At 34.6% G+C, this 21,925-nt stretch overlaps 1 protein-coding gene across 1 annotated transcript in view; it reads left to right on the forward strand.

Annotated features, from left to right (window-relative positions):
* The window catches only part of LRP1B (LDL receptor related protein 1B), a 312,472-nt gene that overhangs the window by 157,118 nt on the left and 133,429 nt on the right, over window positions 1–21,925 (forward strand). Inside the window, exons 38-40 of the mRNA XM_071562122.1 lie at window positions 2,894–3,265; window positions 15,366–15,555; window positions 17,382–17,586. Coding sequence (XP_071418223.1) covers window positions 2,894–3,265; window positions 15,366–15,555; window positions 17,382–17,586 — 767 coding nt within the window. The remainder of the gene's footprint in view (window positions 1–2,893; window positions 3,266–15,365; window positions 15,556–17,381; window positions 17,587–21,925) is intronic.

Below are 21,925 nucleotides of genomic sequence, written 5' to 3' on the forward strand. Positions count from 1 at the left end.
ATGTACTAAAAAAAGATACAGTACAAATTCTACTAAAATTCTTCCAAGTGTTTTAAAGAGAAAATCTAAACCCAAAACACTTCCTGTCATTCCAGGTTTGATGTTTTTTTGTTCTGTTTGTTTTTTTTTTTCAGAAGCAAAAAACAATCTTAGGAATGAGGGACCTTGAACTGGGCTTTACAGAGCAGTAATCTCAGGCAGTTTAAGACTTCTATTGGAAAGAAAACCAGAATTTTTTCATGCTAGAAATTCCCAGCCTCTCTGTCTCCAATATTTATTTGCTAAAATTACTTGAGTTTGAGTCTTTTTTTTTTCCCCTTTCCCCTGTGGAAAAAGACCTTGTAAATAATCAGATTTCCTTTATATTCAATTAGTTTAGCAAACTCAAGTGACAAAAGTTATTATTCTCTTCTGTGATTTATGGTACCTATGGTTAAATTTTATTTTCCACTACCTAATTAAGAATAATCTTGCTTTAAATGTCTTTTTACTTCTAAAATTACGGTTTGGTGAGACCTTGAAGAACTTCTTTCAGTGAGCAAAGATCGTTAGATATCTACCAAAACTGATGATGTTTTCCTGAGAAAAAACTGCTACCAGGCCATCCAGACAAAACTTTCTATAAATATATTTAAAAAGAGAGAAAAACAGTTACTACAACACAAGATTTTTTTTTTAAATACAAATATATCTCTGGTGTTGGCAGTGCTCCAGATTTGCTTTATTCACATCATTATATACAGATTCTGTTCCTTTTACATACATCTTTCCTAAATAATTGCATTAAATATGGCATTTAAAATAAATCTGCATTTTAAAAGAAAACATATTTAAAAATAAGTAAAAACTCTTGTTTTAAATGTTTTGAGAAAAAATTATTTGCAAAGTTGCAAACCATTTTTTCTAAGAATTTCTGCATGTAATTTCAGAGTACTGTGAGCATCATATTTTGTGGATAAAAATAAAATACACAAACCCCCCATTTCTTTTAACTAGGCTAGAAATAGTTAATGTCTGCTTGCTTGGAAGGGCTTTTATTATAGAATATAATATATATATATATATAAAATCTATATATAGAAATAGGAAAATAGTGGGACAAAAGAATGCTTCTTTATGTGCAATGATTTTTATTGGTAACTTATAGACTTGATCACTTGAATAGGAGAAACAGTTACTGGGGCTAAAAATCTACTGCTGTTAGTTTGGAACACATAACTGAATGATTTCTTAATACATTTTTCAAATTTTACTAGGGTACAAATGGTTAATGTCATTGGGAGGGGATGTCAGTGAGCCAGAAGGACAAAAGGGAAAAAACAGGTGAAAAATGCTTTGGAATATTTTTCTATATTACACTATTACACATACATTTTTTTTTTCAGTTCACTGAACTAGAAGTATTTAACACTGTTTAAAATCAATGGGCTTGGTGAGGTTCCTGACCTTCTGTTGTTAAAACAAACCCCCAAACAAAGAGCAGAAACCCAACCCAAGCCCCACCCACCTGTGCTGATTGTGATCAGTATTTTTTATCCAACACCTCTTTTACCCTTTGTGACAGCCCGTCCTGCAGTGCCACTTGGAAGGAGATTCCTGTCCTTCAGTGCCACTTCACACTGTGCAAGGACATGCCCCAACTCCACTGGTTCTGCACTTGGCCATTGTTAAAGATGTTGCACCTGTGGTAGGATTGATGTTTTCAAAGAGATTTTAGAAACTTAGGGAACATTTTCATGTTTTCCTTTCCCTTCCCAACCTCTCATCCTTCCAAACAGATATTAACTTTTCTAGCCTAACAAAACTTCTAAAGAATCTTTAAAGCAAACCGAATGTAAAAATGTATGCAGCTAAATCTCCATGTGTTTTTACATGACTCCAGATGACTGTGTCTCATGGAACTTGGCCTAGGAACACAAAATCCAATGTTTCTAGTTTTAAGAGCAAACTAGCACTCATTCCCCATTATTTTTTCTTAAAAGTATTTTCAGCTTGAAATGTAGCAGTTAAAAAATACAACCGGCAGTACTTTCAGACACTACATATTCCCCAGCAATTATTACAGTTCTGTACCTGAAAACAGTCTATCTAAAATGTTTTATTCTCCTTCATTATGTGGAAAACTTTCAGAAATGGGAAAATGACTCTACTGAAAGAGCTGAGTTGTCACGTTGAAGGTGCTGTCAGAAACAGAAACTAAATTATCTAAACTAACTGTAATAGTGATTCATCTGTATTTAAAAAAAAAGACAAAGAAAAATAGCTCCCGATTATTGACTATTACTGTAATTTTAAATATTGCTTTCTACAAGTATAGTTACTAATTCAACAATGATTTCTTAATGGTGTGCAATTGTCAGGGAATAAGTTTTTAAAGTCAGGTTTTAAAGGAAATTAGAACAAAATGGCAGGAAATTTCTTCATTAAAAACAGAGAACTGGATTGACAGAGTTTTGTACCTGTCAATACATGTGTATTCATTTTGATAGAAATTGTCTAAAAGCAGTACTATGTTCTGATGGTATCTAAATTTGACTTTTTGCCAGTAACAGGTGTTTTTAAAAAAAATTAAAAACCTTTCCAAGCACTTGAAACAGTTTCTAAGTCTTCAGCTGATTAGAGATGAATAACTCATTTTATCTTTTATCTCTTAATAAAATATGTACTGTTGTGATTTGAAGAGGCCATTAACTATAATTCCTCATTAAGCATAGTCTAAAAATTTTCTTTAGGTTGTGGTTAAAGTTACAGGCTAAAATAGTAAAGAATGTATTTTTTAGTGAATATAGTACAAATGACTTGTAAGAGCAGAATTCTTGGAACACCCAAGATTTCATTTTTAAGTTAGCTAATTCTATTTATAAAAGTTAGATTTTACTCTGTTCTTTTCCAGGTACTAATGTTTGTGCCAAGAATAACGGGGGGTGCCACCAGCTCTGCCTTTACCGGGGCGGTGGGCGCAGAACGTGCGCCTGTGCCCACGGGTACCTCGCAGAGGATGGAATCAGCTGCCTGAGACACGAAGGGTACCTGCTGTACTCAGGAAGGACAATATTAAAAAGCATCCATCTCTCAGATGAAACCAACCTGAATTCACCAGTCAGGCCGTATGAAAATCCAGAGTACTTCAAAAACGTGATAGCTCTGGCGTTTGACTACAGCCTGAAGGGCAGGGGCACAAACCGCATATTCTTCAGCGATGCACACTATGGGAACATCCAAGTCATTAAAGACAACTGGGCTGGCAGGAAAGTGCTCATTGAAAGTAAGTAAAGAAATATTTCCCCAAATACATATTTTATTTCAATAAACTTTATGAAGTGAAATGTTGATGATCGCTTGGTTTTATAGAGTAAAAAATGTTGATGAAATTTTACCAGATTTAATTATTGTATTTTATCCCTATAAGATGCATTTAAACATTAATAATTTCAAAATAATCTTATGTTCTAACAGGCTTATGATGTGTGAAGGACATTACTAGGAAAGAGAAGTGATAATGGCAATGCTTAATTTATATTACTGTGATTTTAAAGGGCTTTACTATTGCAACAAAACCTTATTGTGCGTTGCTTGGGAATGAAACTGGTTGTTTATTTTTCTAGTTAGTGAGTGTGAAGTACTGTAAGATACCTCTGTTAGATATATGCATTCCTCAGCAGAAAATATTAGGAACTTCATCAGGGTGTCCACTTGAATCATCCTTTTTGTAGTGAAGCCCAAGAAAGGGATTTGTTCTCAGTGATAGTCAAATGCAAATTCCAGCATAAAAAATTACTTGTTTTCATTAGTAGAGACTTCCTTGCTTGTACTTATTTACTCATCATGTTTACTTTGTCTTTCTTCACCACACTAAGAAGAGGAATTGTATGGAAACTTGACACTTTTTTAGCCTTTGAATACTCATAGCTTGGCACTATTATCAAGAAATTCCTGCCAATATCTTCACCAAAGTCTTCAGAATAAGACAAAGCACATTTTGCAGCTGAGGTCTCAATAAAATCACCTGAGTATCTGGCAATGGAATCTTTATTAACATCTAACACAGCTTGAATACATGGTGTATTTAAAAAGTTATCAGGGTTTATTGTGTTAAAATTGGAATTCAAGAAATATATCCTGAAATGCTAAATATCTGTAAATATTTATGACAAAAAAAGTAATTTCTGAAAACTTCTACTGTCTTTCATTTCTATTCCAATTTAATTTTTCTAAAATATGCAGTGAATCTCATTCCTCTGTAGTCAGTTATCAGATGTAGATAACCTCGCTTCTTCTCTTGCTTGTCCTTTTTTCAGTACTGTCTGGTTTTTTTGAAGGCTACAATTTAATCCAGTAACTGTTTTCTAAAATATCTGAAGAGCTTGATGGTGTTTGCTCCTTAAGTTGTGGATAAATCTCGTATGGAATTCTACTGTTTTATGTTACTTTGCCTATGGCATTTACACCTAACTCTTTGTTTGGGTCACTTTAAAAACAAGACCAAAGAAAGTGATGAGGAAAAGTGGAAGTACATTTGATATACCACTTTTTGCTACTGCATGTTAATTGGAGTACTTTTAGTAAAAAAAAAGCAAACAAACAAACAAAAAAAAATAACCAAAAAAACCTTAAATAGCTGTAAACTGAGAAAATTAGCAAAAATTAACAAAAGTTCTACAACTTACACTGGATAATTGTTGCATTATGTACTTCTGCATTGTGGTTCTGGGAAGGCGTTTGGGGTTATAAAAACTGTTGACACTAAGGAATGGCAAAGCATTTTTAAAGTATTTTTAAACTGAAAGAGGGTAGATTTAGGTGGGATCTAAGGAAGAAATTCTTCCCTGTAAGGGAGGTGAAGCCCTGGCACAGCTGTCTCAGAGAAGCTGCGACTGTTCCTTCCCTGGAGGTGTCCAAGGCCAGGCTGGACAGGGCTTGGAGCAACTCGGGATAGTGGAAGGTGTCCCTGCCCATGGCAAGGGGTGGAATGAGATGATCTTTAAGGTCTCTTCCAACCCAAACCATTCTGTGGTTCTGTATGGCAGAAGCCCTTTTCTTTTTTGCTTGAATTCTTATGTGTGCTTATTTTAGAGGAATTACTGACACCTGTATTAAGATATGGTAAAGATAAACTAAGCAGTGTTGTCAGGATGTTCTCATTGCTCCCAGGAAGGCATTAAACCTTGGGATTCAGAGTTGAGGTTAGTTTTAAGACACAAACAGCTCACAGAAATGTGCACTGGTGACATACAAGCACCATTTTAACTCTTCTAAAAGTAAAAATAGACTAAAAGACTAAAAGTATTACATGAAAAGCCACTGGAATTTTCAACATTTCAAACAAAGAGGAGAAATAAATACTGGTGAAGCACCAACGTAGAAAGAAATTGGTTTTTAAAAGAACAATAAAGTGTTCCTCATTACTTTATAATAGGTTGTTCTACGAGAGCTAAAGACATTCCATAAAGCATAGTTGAGAATTATATTTTTAAGAAATTGTTAGGAAGTGTTTCCACTTGTAACTTAATATGCCCATTTTCATTTTTCATTAGCAGAGTCAGCACACTGAATAATTGAATGTCAGATGAAATTTTGTATCCTTGGAAAAAAATTTTCTGTACATGCTTGGGATGTATATGTGAACAGTGGCATTTTGTAGAAATACTTCTGTACTATTCTGGAAAAATACTTATTTGTAATTGAAAAGGGATATGACATCCCAGTATATGTTAGTTTATTCCTCTTCTTCATGGGTTTTAAACCCCTTTAGTTTATATTGGTTCCTTCACTTTCAGCTGGTGTTGTTGAACTACATAGCTCTCCATTCCACAGGCTGCACATGATTTGTCTCTCAGTGTGAACAGGAGACAGTTCCTGAGGCTGCTGAATAAAGTGGAAACATTTAACCAACCAACACCTATAAAGGAAAAAAGCAGTGCTAAGATTGGCTGACACCAGAAATTCCATTTGCTGGAAGACATAAAATTCTAAAATTTTCTGATTTCTGTGTTAAGAATCTGCAATTACATAGAATTCATTAAATGGACTTCAGCTGAGTGATTTTAGTAATAATGTTTCATTTTATGATTAAAAGTAACTTTTATATTAATTTCCCTATCTTTTTCCTCCAAAATTATTAGTACCATCTGCAGCAAGTTCTACTTTATTAGGAAGAGATTTGAAACCTGTTGGAAATATCTAGTGTGGTTCTATCAGTTCTACAACATGAAGTTGAAGTCTACAAAACAAGCAAACCTTTATTCAGTATTTGACTTTAACAGAGAAATGTTATATACAAGATCCTGTTGTCCCAGATTTCTAGTTCACTGCATGTAGATCTGCTCCTGAAGGATCTATCCCCCGATGGGTTTCCACCACCCTGAATTCAGACATGCTACTCCAATCTAACAGATTCCTGAACTTTTCTCTCACACTAAAAACACTTAAGGCATATAAAGCTCTTTGTTAAGCATGTTTCCAGTTCACTAAAAACAGATTTACAACTCATGAGCAACCCATTATCTAACATGTTTTTAGCTCACGGAGAACAGATTTACTACCCAGAAAGAACCCATTATCCAACATGTTTCCAGTTCACTGCAAACAGATTTACAACCCATACGCGAGCCATTATCCAACGGAGTTCCGACTCACTGAATATTGATTTAGAATTCATAAACAACCCATTATCTGACAAATTTTCACCTCACTGAACAGATTTGCAACTCATAAACAACCATTAGCTAACACATTTTCGGCTCAGGGAAAGTAGATTTACGGCATATAAACAACTTTATCTAACTTGTTCCAGTTCACTAGAAACAGATTCAAACCTCTCCAAGAACCCTGTACCTGACAGGGTTCTGCCTTCAGCAGGAAGAAACAAATCCAACCACCAAAACACAGCCCAGCACGTGCATGGTATGCCATGCCCTAACACCTTCATTTTTTTGTGCAGCATTAGGTTTTTGAAAGGGATTCTTGTTCTCTCTCAACTCTGCTGATGAAATGAGCATTATTTCATTTGGTCACTCAGCAGGGACTTGTTCTTATTTTTCTAAGTAACTTGATCAGGTTAATCTTTCTCTTTGCCAGTTTTTAAAATGTTTCCTTGTTCTTGCCTGTGATTTCCCTCTTTTGGTTGACCTAAGTTTTTTTCAAACCTTACGTTCATACCAAGAAGCCTTTTAAAAAAAAACCCTAAGTTTCAGTTTTTAAGCTAACAGTGGAGTTTTGGTTTGTTTGGTTTTTGGTTTGTTTTGGGGTTTTATTTATCATAGGTAGAAGTTTGAGTTAATGCATTAATTAACCAAAGCCTGATTCCATTTATCTGTAGGAAAACAGTGCAGCATTCAAATAGTTTTAATACAGTGGTGCAACAATAGACAGAAGACCAATGAAGTTAAAAACTCAAGTAAAAAGGTGGAGTCAAGGAAAAAAACATTAAAAAAAAAAGTATTAAGATGAGATACATTCAATGAGCTGTTTTGCTCCTAACTCTGTAAACAAAGGCCCTGTGCCATTTTGCCAGTGTAATGTCTTTGCGAGCACAAAGGGAAGGGCTGTGTGAGGAAACGCTCCTGTTTTGAACCTGAGGCACTCGTGTCTATAGAATGCAAAAATCTTTTCACTGCTAACATAAAGTGTCAGATCCTGTGATGTATTGCAAGGCTTTTTACAGTCTGAATCTTTTAAAGGTGTTCCAGTGTGTGCTACTATTCTTCCAAACTAAATGGGTCCAATTTAACTGTCAAAAAGGCATTTATGTTCCCATTTCTCTTACAGAGCATAACATTTGGTACATTGTCTGAGATCCCTTTAGTTTTGGAGTTTTATTCTCCAGGAAAGAAGTTTTTAATCTGTGGAAAATAAACACCTGAATATTTTTGCTTTTCATTTCATAAATAAATTGGAGTAATTTAACTGTATATGGTATATTATATGTATATAGTATATGCATGTATATATTATTATAACTGTATATAGTTCCAGGTGAATTTCACTTTTAAAAGGAGGGAAAGTGAGAGGCTGTTATTAAGTGTATGGTATTTAATAGTAAAATATATTTATTATTCCCACTGCAGTGTTGTTAGTGGAAAACCAAGTGTCTGGTATTTTTTTGTATATTTTTGTATGTGACTGCATATTAGGGAATCCTGGAATCACGGAATGTTTGGAATTGGAAGGGACCTTAAAAATCATCTCATTCAAACCCCCTGCCATGCACAGGGACACCTTCCATGAGACAATGATTATTGGGTAAAATCTAAGAGTTGTTGCTATAGATGAATAAAGACCAATTGCATTTTAAGCATTTGTTATTCTAGAATGGTGCATTCCTGCACTTTTCATGCTTTGTTTGGGTGTTCCTGGTGTGAAACTCTGAAATGTGCTTATGACAGGAGCTGACCTACTCTGATCTTTTAGTTTGGTGTGTGCTGAGCAATCCCACCCTCAATACTGAGGAAAGATACTTCTGTCTATTGAACTTGAGATTATTCATGAGGAATTGATGCTTTTGTGACTGTTTCAACTGTAAACATTGCCCTTAGATTTTTCCTGATGTAAACATTTACTCAATTTTTACATTAGCAACTGTGACTTAGTTGCTTTAAATGTAAAGCTCTATTTGGTGAATTGTCAGGAAAAAGGTACACAGAAGAACATCTCTTGAATTTCATTGTTTTATTCTAGAGTAATGTCATCCAGCTAATATTATTAGATTAGGCTATTTTGCCATCAATGTCTCAAACATTTCTCTAGTGTTTGTTTTTACTTCAAGAGTAACAATACAATTCTGTGATCATACATATTTATTAGCATTCTTAAGGTAGTCCATCTAATGGTATTGATTTAAAGGTGGTAAGGGTGAATAGGAAGTTTTGGGGTATTTTTAAAGGCCACATGTAATGCATAAAAAGATAATGTGGGCAGAAAATTCCTTCCATGACAATTACTGAGATTTCTAATAATCTAATACAAGACTCCCATCTCCATAGATTACCTTTCTATTGTGGAAGTCTTTCTGCTTTTAGAGCCTCTTTTACATGGGTACTTTAACTATATTGAAGTTATGATATTATAAGGCTTGTTAACTAGGGATGATTTGTTGAACTATCCTGGGTTTCAGTTTCCAGTTATTCAAAATACTGGTTTTCTAAATAGTTGAGTTTCCTGCATTCCCTTAAGGATTCCTTTGCTACATGATTCCCTGCTGACCTAAGACAGTCCCTAAATCTAATAAAAGAATAAGTTATATCTAAGGTAATATATTACAGGCTTACATCTCTGTTGTGGTTTTCTTCGGTGAGTGCTCAGGGAACATTTGTGGAAGGGAGATATCCATTGTTGGGAAGAAAAACTTAATTGGAGGTAGATATAGATTTTGTCATAAAAACTGTTGCTTATTTTTTACCCCATGATAAAAAAAATACTAAATCATCCCATGAAGAAAGTTATTATGGTCCACAAGAAAGTAAACAAAGCATTAAATACATAACTGTTGCATTTAGCAACCTATACTATTGAGTTCATATAAATATGACTAAAGTCACCAGCTCCAGGTTGGGTTCATGATCTTTTTCATGCTAAATTTTGATGCCTCCTACTCTGAACAGTCTCTTAGATGTGTCATTCAGACATTCATAAATTCACTGATGGACCATAAATACCCGAAGATCCCACTGCTTTTCCCTTTTCACAGTGGACTTGTTTCACAGATACAATAATTACAGACCCTATTTCATATACCTTAATTGACAAGGTAGCATTATAAATATGGAAAGGTAGTTTCTTTGTACTGAATACAAAAGATGTGTTTCTTGAGCAGTTATCCAACATTTGCATTCTTTTTCTTTTTTTTTTCTTTTTAGGTGGACAAGTTTTAATTTTCATTAGGACACAAAATGTTTTACTAGATGTGTGACTTAATTCCAAAAAACCACAAAGGGTTATATTTTTTTCCTGTTTTTAGAAGGATCTTATTTTTCTTTAGATTACCCCCAACAAATCTTCGTTCTTTCCAGTATTGTCTCATTAAGTTTGAAGGAATAATAAAGTAACATCCATGAGGATGTTTATGGTGTTTTTAACTTAGGGTAGTTGTTGCTTTGAAGAACCCAGAGCCTTTACTTATACTGTCTTTTTGAATTCAATAATCTTTGATATGGAATAAATTGTAGCATGGGTTTATATTTTGAAGATACAGAAAAATTATAGATATTTGGTGATTTATGGTTTAATTTTAGCAAACTTTAAATCTGCTTTGAAATAAAACTATATTCTTAAGCTAAATAGAAGACACAATTGATCATTACAGTTTATAATAAACTTATCAAAGTTATGATGTTGATAGTTGTCCTTGCTTTACAACATTGCTAGGGAAGAGGAGTTGGTAAAAATATGAAATGAAAGGAAAAAGTTAATTTAGGTGGTGCAACTGGAAAGGTTTTGACTGTAAATTTCCTAGTTAATTTGAAAAGTAGAACATAAGAGATAAAAATCCAGGAAATGGAGAACTAGTGTATATATATATTAGCAAAAGTCACTGGCAACAACCATTGGGTAATTTAAACTTTATGTCCTTTAGTGTTTTTATTTCCTGATGGCAATAATAAGGGAGCTTATTCTGAGATCTTCAGTTATTGATTTGTTGCTTGTGTGTTCCCTGGGAAAGTCAGCTGAAGAGCAGCATGGCAATATTTATGGGCTGCATCTCCTCTGGGGGGGGCAATCTGTCTTCGTTAAGTTCAGGAAAAGTGATAGATGGCATTTGGCACCATAATGATGTGATCACTCTACCATTGCCCTGCTAAATCATAAGCTGTTGCATTCTCTTGTCTAGATATTTAATCAGTTATACACCCCATTACTGATTTAATTCAGAACGTCAGTGGCAGGTGAATAATGTGAGTATTTGTATATTAATATCATATTGTATTAATGTTCCTTTCATTTAAGTATGCTATTCATGGGAAAATCATAAACTGTTGCTTCTTGGCTAGAATAAATCTAATCAGTGCTGTAGGCATCTATTGCCATCAAGTGTTTTAATTCAATATGTCAGTGAAACAAATGTGTTTCTTTTCATTTCCAGATTCTTTATGCATTACCAGTTCAGAATATTATATGATGCTGCAAAAATATGAAGCTGAGAGTAAACAAAATGCTAATTTTTATCTTGTCAGTGGTTTTTGGGACTAAATTCCCCAACTGTAGCACCAGAGAGGATGAGTCCATATTTCCAATATATTTTAAAGTAACTGAATAACTTAACTTAAAAAAAAAACTTTAAAAAATAGTTCTAGAATATGCTTCAAGGAAGTAGGAATAAGTAAGTATAAAATAATGCCATTACTGGTTTGAATAGATATTGCACTGAAATGCTGTTGCTTGGGAATCTTCTCTGCTGTTCTAACAAGATGAATTTGCAAGAAGGTTTTAGCTTTAAGGAACAGCTTCAAAGTGTCTAAAGGACCATTTGTAGGATCATTTCTGTCCTCACTTGGTCCATATTTTATCATTGATGAAAGGATTTACAGGAATTTGGGGATTCATCAATAACCTCAAAAAAAAAAAAAAGATTTTAACCTAGAAACAAAAAAATGTATTAACAGTGATAACTTACGATACTGAAGATTTGTCTGACTGGTGTACTGAGGGCACTTCATCCAGCTCACACTACATGCTAATAAGAACAAAGCTGTATTATCCGTTTTAAGAATTTATCTAAATCTGTTGTTGCTTAAGAGCCTACTCTCTGAGTCTTATGCCACTTATTTTAAAACCACCTTATTTATAGATTTATTGCATGACTCTTTTTTTGTGTTGGTGGGGTCTCAATTCCAAAAATACAGAATATAAAAGTAAATTAAAAGTTGACTGGCAAATAAAGGTGTGCTTGATGTAAATCCTTCAGATTTAATCTTCTGGTGGAACTAAGCAAATGCACTTGGTCTGTGTTTTCAGCACAGTTTTCTATTTAATTAATGTATTTTTCTTGTATATCCAGTATTGGATATTTGATTTCAAGCAGTTTTCACAGTCTGATTCTGTTGTTGGGCTATTTTAAGGTCTTCAGATGGTTTTTCTGTTTGTTTTTGTTAAGTCAAAATATTAATCATTGACATTCCCATAAAGATGGAGCTTTCTTAAATCTTTGAATCTTAGCTTCTTTATTTTAAAGCTGGTCTCTTTAAAATAAAGTGCTTTATTGATTGCTTTGGTTTGGTTCTGCTCCACTGAGAACATATGTATATATGGCAATTTCTTTTTGTAAAACTGCATGTTTTAGATAGTTTATTAAAACATTTTTCAGCTGTGTGCTGAATGTTTGCTTATCTATGAATAGGCTTTAGTCTTCCATCTATCTGTTTTCTAAAATTTAGATATGGTCATTTTATAAATAGTAACATGGAACTAACCTTTTTTGTGACACCATTTCTAGACCTTAGCGTGGAATTGCAGTTCGATGTGTCGGTCCAGTGTCAGAAAGTGAAGCTGTACTTTCTGATACCTGTGGAAAAATTGAGGTTTTTTTCTTTAGTACAGAAATTATAAATAAACCAACACATCTGGTATTGCAGAGCACTTTCATTGTTCCAGTTGTGTTTTAATTCATCACATCTAGATGTGGCAGGAACAACATCATTATCTTTTGTTGGCCTAAAACTCTTCTGTAGCAATGTTGTGTAATCCGTTTGCTCTCAAATTTCTTGACAGATTCAGACAAGAAACAAAGCTCAAGTTGTTAGGAATTCAAGAGGTTACATGGGGGAATTTTCTTTTTTTTATATTTTTTTTCTGGTAGTCATCTTACAAATGAAGAGCAATAAATGTTCTGATGGTTTGTTCATTACATATAAAGTGTAGAATTGGTCAGAAAATGTCAATACCTTTGTCATTGTTTAATGGAATGCAGAGAATCCAAGTTGGAATGGACCCATGAGGATAGTTGAGACCAACTTGTGATTTCACACAGGGAAACCGAAGAGTTAAATAGTTACTTGAGATCTAAGAGCCTTGGGTTTAGTTTATAGAACTGTGTGTAATTGTCCACTGGGATTCAGCATATAATTCTAATGGAAGTAAGTAGCTTGAGTTAAAATTGTATTCCTGGCTCTTTGTTTTAGCTGTTATCACACTGACTAAGCTTTTAATTTTGGTGTTAGTGGAAGATTTGCAGGAAGTGAGCAAGAAGCTTCTCAGAGCCCACATCTAAAGTGGGCAGAACTCTGCCCTGGCAGTGGTCCCTGCTCTGCCAGGAGCTCAGTGTTCGTGTGCTGTGTTTGCCCTGGGACCTCAGGATGTGTTGGGCACTCCAAGTGTCCCTTGAGTCCTGTGTTGTGTGTTCCTCTGGCTCTGAGAAATGATCATTACTCTTAGGAGTTCTTCTGGCTCACATTGCCAGCTGTGTGCTTGTTCTAAGAGTGGTATTTTGGTGTTATGATGTCAAAGAGATGTTTTGTCTGTTCTGAGTCTTCATTTGAGCAAGTTAAGCTGTGTTTGAATTGAGATTTCAGGGCTTGGGAGTTCTCTGTAGACTAAAGGAACAAACCCTTGTGTGGTCTTGTTTATACTCCCAAAAGGTTCAGGTTTGGGTTTGGGTTTTGGTTTGTTTGGGGTTTTTGTCTTTTTTTTTGTCTTTTTTTTTTTTTTTAAGAGAAAGTAACATTTTTTTTCTGGAAGAATGCATGGGTTACATCTCTAAAGGAATCAGTTGTTTCATTCAGGAAGGTTGTCCTGGAAAAAGGTAACTGAGTTTCTCTGTTCATAGTAAAACAGACAGATCCAGGACCTGCCTAAACCACAGTCAATGACAGTCTTGCATTCAGGCATCTTCCAGCTGGCTTTAAAGTACTTCAGTAGGTGTTTGCACATCTCTGTCATGGTATTTGAAAGAACAGAATATTTTTTATTTCAGCTGTTGATTTGTAAATATTTCAATATATTTTTAATGCTTAAAATTAAAAATAATAATAAGGCAAAGAAAGAATGCATGTAACCCACTCATCTTTTTGAAGAACATAATTCCTATCAAAAAGGTCATTTTTGTAAAGCTCAGAAGAGGTGTTTGTAATCTTCAAGTTGCCCTCAATGCCAAGTAAACTGTCTAATTTTGAGTTATTTGTGAGTGAACTGAAGATATCTTTTATTTTTCATTAATTCTATTTCATAAGCAGGCAAACTATTTTTGCACATATTTATATAATTACACATATCCTCTAAGGAATGTAATTTTATTTATTTCTTCTTTAAGACAAGTCACTGAGACTTCTCCACAGGTATGTGAAAATGTAGTCAGAAAATTTCCAAGTACTTTAGAAAGAGAAATATGAAAAAAAAAGCATATTTATTTGTCTCATAGTCTTGATTTATTTGCCTCAAAGCTTTGGTTTAGTGTTTGTTCTTTCAGTGTGATCAAACTTATTGTGGTACTTTCTCTTCTGTATATATGAATTCCATCTTTCAGCAAGCTGAATGTAAATTGTAATAACCTGCATAATGTAATCCTAATTATATTTCTAGATTTTTGCCTTCTGTAGCTCATTAATAAGCTGCATGAACCTTCTGGTCTGAAAATACTTGTTTCTAACAAGATAATAAGTGAATTATCAGGGTACATTTCTGTAGTAATTATAAAATAATGGTAGGAAATTATTACTCCTATTTCTCACAATCTGTCATTTTTATATATTGAGATCTGATACAATTAATTTCTTCTGGACATTAAATATATGGATTATTTGCTTATTAATAGCTTCTTTTCTTTCTAGCTCACTGGGGGTTTTTATGTTGAATTAAAGAACATGGTATTGTGGCTTATTGAAATCATATATTGATGCTGAGATTTTCAGAGTTGGTATTTGTTCAGTATTTTTAGGTGTTTGGCAAGAGTCCAAACAGTTAATAACAACTGGACACTTTGGTTCCTATTAATGTAATGTGTGTCAGTGTCAGAAAATACATGGAAAGATAATGCTAAATAATAAAAGTAACTAGTGAAAACATCCCAAGACTTGGTTTAAATTATATTTGAAGGTGTGACTAAGTTTTTGCTGCCTTGAGTAAATGCTTGTTATTTCTAATGTATCACCTGGGGACACTGTAGTAAAAATATTAATTTAATGATTGTTAGTATTGGCCAATATAGTATGGGGGTGTTAAGAGTGAACTTGCTCTCTGTCTTTTTTTATTTAAATTTATGGAAAAATTATAAGATTTTGATTTTAATAAAAAAAACATACAGCAGAAATGGTGAAAGAATTGACAGAGTAGATTGAAACAGCCGAACTGTGCGAGCCTGCAGGATCAACTCTGAGGGAACATCAACACCAACACCTTCTGAGCAGGTGCTTCATTTGTTCTGTCCCCATGTCTTGCAGACGTTGGGTCAGTGGAGGGACTTGCTTATCACAGGGCTTGGGACACCCTGTACTGGACCAGCTCCACCACGTCCTCCATCACCAGGCACACGGTGGACCAGCGGCGGCGAGGAGCCTTCAACCGCGAGGCCGTGATCGCCATGGCCGAGGATGACCATCCCCACGTGCTGGCTCTGGAGGAGTGCCAAAAGTATGTATTACAGCCTTCCCACCACATTGTCATTTCTGCCTGGTGCCAAGCAGCACTTCTTCATTCCACAGTTAAAGTCAACAATAAATAATGAGGAGGAAAAAGGACACCACACACTAGACCTATGATCAAGCGAACGGCCCCTTATTACACACTGCACACAGGTTTTATATAGGGTTAAGGCTACATTCAGTTGGCTAAATGGAACCTCACACCATCTAATAGCAAATCCCAGTTGGTTATAATCCACATCTCACAAGTCCAATGTTTTGGTGAACTCATTCTGACTGTTTTCAGGAACATCTCTGGTGTGCTGCGAGAAACCTGAGGAGTTCTCATGAGAAACCTCTGGGGAGTTGCTGAGAACTCCTAGGGAGTGATTTCTCTTTTACTGAACAACAGCAACTGTGCTCTTGTTGCTTCTTAGCTGCTTTCAGTCTCACAGGGTCTTATATAGATCTGAATTGCTCACCTTTGATTTTTCTGTACCTACACACAGTCACCTATTACTGCTGAACCTTATGGACATTAACTACATTTCTTCAATTAGGAGACCAATGTTAGTATTGTTTTATAGAGCAATGGCAGAATTAAGATATAACACTTTATATGTTTTTATGTTTCAAATAATCATTACATTTTCATGGAATGTCAAAAAATTCAAGTTGCTTTTCTTAAAAGGGAGCTAAATGCAAATTATTAGAGTGGTTCTTTTAGTGATTTCATCAGACATGTTACTTTTGATGCTTAAAGAAAAAAAAAGTGTTTGCAAAAAGGAATCTGAGTTTATGTTCAAATCACAGGCCCTCGTGTTTATCACAGAAATCACTGTTGTGTAAAAGTATATAACAAGACCTATATGTTTATGGTACTTATGGAAAACATTCTGTAAAGAAGTCTAACTTAGTTCCTTCCTGCCAGTCTCAAGGCTGTGTTTCTTAGTAAGATAGTAAGGGGGAGTTTATATTTCTAGTTCAACCTCCTGTTAGTAAGTGTCATAAATTTGAGGTGTTTTAATCTTCTATGGTAATTCTGGAAGAAGGGCAACCTGCTTCTATCTGTTTTTCCTTTGGGAAGGCTGGGCTGCATTAATGCCTCATTAAATTCTGGTTTTAATTTTGGTAGCTGAGTGTAGTGTTGCATGAGTAGTTGAGGTTATTTCCATGTGTGACTTCTTGTCCTGTTTATGCAAATTAAGAGTATATTCTATATTGTAAAATATATTTACCCATGTATCACAAATAAACCACCTAAATACTGATAGAAATTGCAATGAGAGCATGGGCAGGTTCTGGTCAGTTTATGAATTACAACCACAGCCCATTCCATAACATTTGTCCACCATTGTTAAGTGGAACAAGGGGCTGATGAGCCTCCTGGAGAGCACATCAAGGTCTTCTTCCCACTATCAACCTTCTCCTTTGGTCTGTGTTTCAGTTCTAACATGGGAAAAGCTATAGTTTAATTTCACTGTTACAAATTACTGATACACACATTAGCAGAATTAAGTTTCTGTCATTACACAGCTCATGTCTCTTTGTAGTGGTGTATGAGTATAGAGACATGATCAGAATTGAACAGATCTGTAACAGAAAAAAAATCTGTACTTGTATACAAATTAATGAACTAGGAAACTGCCATAATTTATAGGATATTGGCTATTACATTTTCTTCTTCACCAATGATTATCACAATTACTCAAAGATGCCATTCAGAGTTGTCTGTGAATGCATATGTTTGTTATTTTTTGTTGTTGCTCATTTCATACAGAACTAAATTATAAATTGTATCTTATGGTTTTATTTGTTATTTTGATTTTAATACAGCTTAATGTTTTGGACTAACTGGAATGAGCAGCTCCCAAGCATCATGAGATCGACCCTCTCAGGCAAAAATGCCCAGGTTATCATTAGCACAGACATTCTGACCCCAAATGGACTTACCATTGATCACAGGGCGGAGAAACTTTACTTTTCAGATGGCAGCTTGGGCAAAATTGAGAGGTGTGAATACGATGGATCACAAAGATATGTGAGTAAAACCAAAACCCTGAACGTACTCATGGTAAATCTCTTTGTATTTCTTAGCATCTTTGAAGTGAAAATATTACAGAAAGATCATGAATAGCCTAAGTTTCTCCTAGTATTAGTTGTTTATTAGATATGAAATTGTGTTGAACTGCAAATAATGCTCTGTTTGCTCAGAATTTATTTTCTGTAATGCTTGAGTGTTACTGGAAAAAGCTTAGTTTTTTCTCTTTTCCTTTTCTAATTGTGCATTTTCAGATATATTGAACAGCACTCCTTTACTCTTCATCATAATACATTCTGATCCTGGAATGCTGTTTCAGCTGCAGCAGACCTTTTACTGGGAACATGCTGAAGGCAGTTGATCTGTGCTTGTGATTTCAGTGCATGTTCAGCACGATACTTCTCATATTTCATGAAATCTTCCATTAAGGGACTTTGTACCTCCCAAAGTTCAGGGTAAAAAGAATGAAGGGCTTGTTCTGCCTTGTATTACATTCCCAGCTCTACAAGTACATCTCACTTTGACATCTAATAACTTCAAACAAAGTCATTTTGCAGTATAAAAGCTTTGACATATTTTTGCATCTTAAATGAGAGTAACATGTTTTCCTGAAATCTTATCCAGAAGTTCCACACACTTTGCTTAGGCAAAATTTTCTTATCAGAGCAAAATAGGAAAGCCAAGCTTGTAACAGCATGTAGTTTTGCCTAATTTCCCTCTTCCTTTTGGTTTAATTTGTATAAATTAATTTGTATAAATTAACAGCTCACTAATGTTTTCAGAAGCAGAGAATATAACTGGACAAAACAAAGCTAGATGGATTCTAATCCTTACAGTCTCTGATTATATATTTACTGTGAAAATTGATTAACTTTCAGGTATTTTTCCTCAGTGAATCCATCTGTATATCTGAGAAAACAGACAGAAGGTACTTTGGTTGTTTCCTTTGGAATTTTGTTTTGCTTTGTCATTTGGGAGATAAAAAACAGGATGTTTTTCTTAAATTCTGCTTCCATTCATATGTTCTCCTAAAATATATTCAGTCTTCTCTGTTTTTATTCGTGACCATTTTGAATAATTATGTATCTAGAAAGCACCTCAGTTTCTGTCTCATACAAATACATAAAAATACATAAGATTATTTTCAAATAGTCCCTCAAGGAACTTGTTGCCATCTTAAAATACAGGTATAAGGACTACATAGAAGGATGAATACAGAGAGAGGAAATCATCATTTTTTTTCTGATACTTGTCAGCTTTCTCAGCTATTTCATTTGTGGGACTTGGATCATAATTGGAAACTTATAATTTATTTCATTATCCTTCTTTCAACTTCCTGTCCTTTATTTCTGTACTGTTGTCAGTTTTGAAGACTGGCAGTAAATTAGAGGTTTTTTTGTATGTTACACCATCACATGTTTTATTAATCTACATTTTTGTAATTATAAATTACAAACTCTCCTTAGGTAAGGTTCCTTGGTCAATTAAAAATGGCTATTTAAAGGACACAAGCCACTTCTATTTCTTCCACAAGTAGGAAGTTGTGCTAATGCTTCTTTGAGTGTGCCTGCAAGGCTATGGCTAATTCAGACACTTTTTCTTAAGTTCCTGAAGCTTAAGGATATACAGAAATACACATACATATATATATGTATGTATATATATATGCCATTTTGTTACCAGAGTTTGCTTTACCCAAGGGCATTGCCATCTCTATGCATGAAGTTATTTGTCTACTTTTTTTGCCACATTTCTTAGGGAAAAAGAAAAACATCTCATTTAGATCACAAATAGTAAGTAATTTTTAAAGTAATTTCATCTTCTATGTTTCCTTGAATTGTTTTCTCTGAAAATACCTCTTCCTAGATTGGATATTCTTTTCATCCTCTTCAGGAGCATTTCTTAAATTACTTTCTCTTTTCAGTTATTTTTTTCCCTTCTTGGTTTTGGCTCCATTTACACTTTCTGATGTCTACCTCTATCTTGTACTGCTGGCTCTTCTCCTTTTACTATTACTTTAAGTTTTTTACTTTCCTTATCTTGTTTTCTTAAGGTTTGAATTTGCTGTCAGTTAAGTATAAGGTAATTAGTGGATACTTAAGGAGTTTAACTTCATCTTTGTTCAGCATATGACAAAATAGGCATCAAAAACTTGAAAAGGGACATGATGCAACTTCATTGGAGAAACCATTACTAAAATCCCACTTTTTTTACTAGGCCTCTGACTTTTACCTCACAAGATAAAATGGTCCTTCAGTTTTCTCAGCCACTAAACATTGAAATATCCAATTTTCCTACTGTAACACCTTTTGGCTTAGCTTTCTGTCATTTATAATCTTATTCCCTATTACTTAAACATAAAAAAAACCCCCTCCTGACAGCAATAGCCGAGTCCAGCATGCTCTTCTGAAGGCTTTTTGGGAGGTCAGTTGTTTTGCCTATACAAAGCTACCCTGCTGGTAATCGTCCTCCACTGACACGTGTTTTGGGATAATCAGTTACTTCTCCTGTCAAAAAATCCTGATCTGAGTACTCTTTTTTCCTGCATTAGTGAAATGAGGATTGTCACCCCAGAGAAAACCCCAGCAGGCTGCCAGGACTTGCCTCACCGGCAAAACTTCAGCAGTCACTGCTCATCCTGTAGATGAATTCTTACTGATACATGTCAGAATCCAGGCTGGTAATTGTATTATTGATCCAGTGAAATAATATTTCCAGGGCAGTTGTTTTGCTTGGTTCATGTGCTGTCCAGCCTGACAAGACCTTTGGTTCCTGTGACTTTAGGAGAACACAAGTAATGATCATTGCACTGTTCTGGTGAGCTGAGACCTTTAGGGGGTTTGTGTGCTCCTGCCATCAACCCCCTGTCAAGAACAGCTTAAACAGATGACCCTTTTCCTCACTGTCTCTGCTTCATTGCTCTCTGGTTTGTTAGGTTAACCAAGGTAGAAATGGGGTGGTAGAACATGAAAGGCTAATGGCAATGTAATGAGTTTTCTTCCAGACAGCAGCTTCTCTCTTCATTCTGCTCACCACAATAATCTAGTACAATGAATGAGAAGAAAATCATTTAGCAGTATGGAATTGACTCTTTTAAGTGGATTGTAAGAGTTTATTGATTTTGTGTTGAGCTGATATGTTAATACTAGTATTAAAAAACTGGTATTGGCTGCTGGAATACTCTTTCAAGTTTGGATTTTTTTTAATTTGTTACTTCTGTTCCTTTTTATTATTTAAATCTATAAAAGTTGCTGTGGGGTTTTTTTATAACATTTCTGGTTCTGCTCTGTCAGATCTTCCTGTTTAAAAAAACCAAAAGTGGCAATTATTTTTTTTTCACTATCACTCCATTTTCTTCCATTTTTGCTCCTGCCCTCAGTTGGATTTAACATTGTGGCCACTGCTGTTTTCAGCTGCTTGGTGCTTAAATTATAACCTTTTGTTTATGAACACAGAGATTGAGCCAACAACAAATAAAACTGGTTTCATGTTTTAAATCTATTTTTCCAATTGTGAGCTACTTAATTTTATTTTTGTCTTTTTTTCTCAGCGTTCAGTATTTTTGTAACATTTTACCTGAGAAAAACTAGAAACAGTTCCATTCCTGTAAACAGATGTGTGGTTGTTTGCTAACATCTAGATTGGAATGTTTTGGTCTCAGTTATTGTTTTGTGGGCCTACAATGTGATTGTTAAAATCTCTAAGGGTTTAGAGGTGGTTCTAGTAATTATAATCTTCATGTAATTGCAACCTGCCAGTAATTGTAACTTTCAGTTTCTGGAATATGGGGGTTTTATTCTGTTGAATTTCTGTAGTAAAGCAGTTAAACAAGTCCCATAGTTGGTGTTATGTTCTGTTATGTTCAGAAACACTTTATCAGATGAGTTCTTCAAACTAATAAATGCAGAAATGGAAGCTGTAAGTTTGGCTGTGCATTTATGAAAAACTTGAGTTTATGACTGACAGCTAAAATTACTTTTCATGCATTATATTTCTTTTTGGTAGAAGTATCTTTGGGGAAATTGGAGTAATTTTGGTCAGTCCTGGAAAATGTTCATGGTGACAGCAGTGGTACTTTGAGAAGTGCTGAATAACTCCCTAAAGCTGGATAAAAGTGAGATCAGCCAAGGTAGCTGGGGCAGAGAGAAATAATGCCAAATAATAATGTTTAGAAATACAGAATTTCCAACTCCATTAAAATCAGAATGTACTAAAAAGTCTTAAAAATGATTCTCAACAAGATCTGAACATGAGAAGTTAGAAAAAGATGCAGGTCCCAAATGTGACTCTGGGTTGAAGAATCACATTGCTGTATTCTCTGTGTACTAATAAACAGTCA

Source organism: Pithys albifrons, chromosome 8, assembly GCF_047495875.1.
Source record: "Pithys albifrons albifrons isolate INPA30051 chromosome 8, PitAlb_v1, whole genome shotgun sequence".
NCBI lineage: Eukaryota > Metazoa > Chordata > Aves > Passeriformes > Thamnophilidae > Pithys > Pithys albifrons.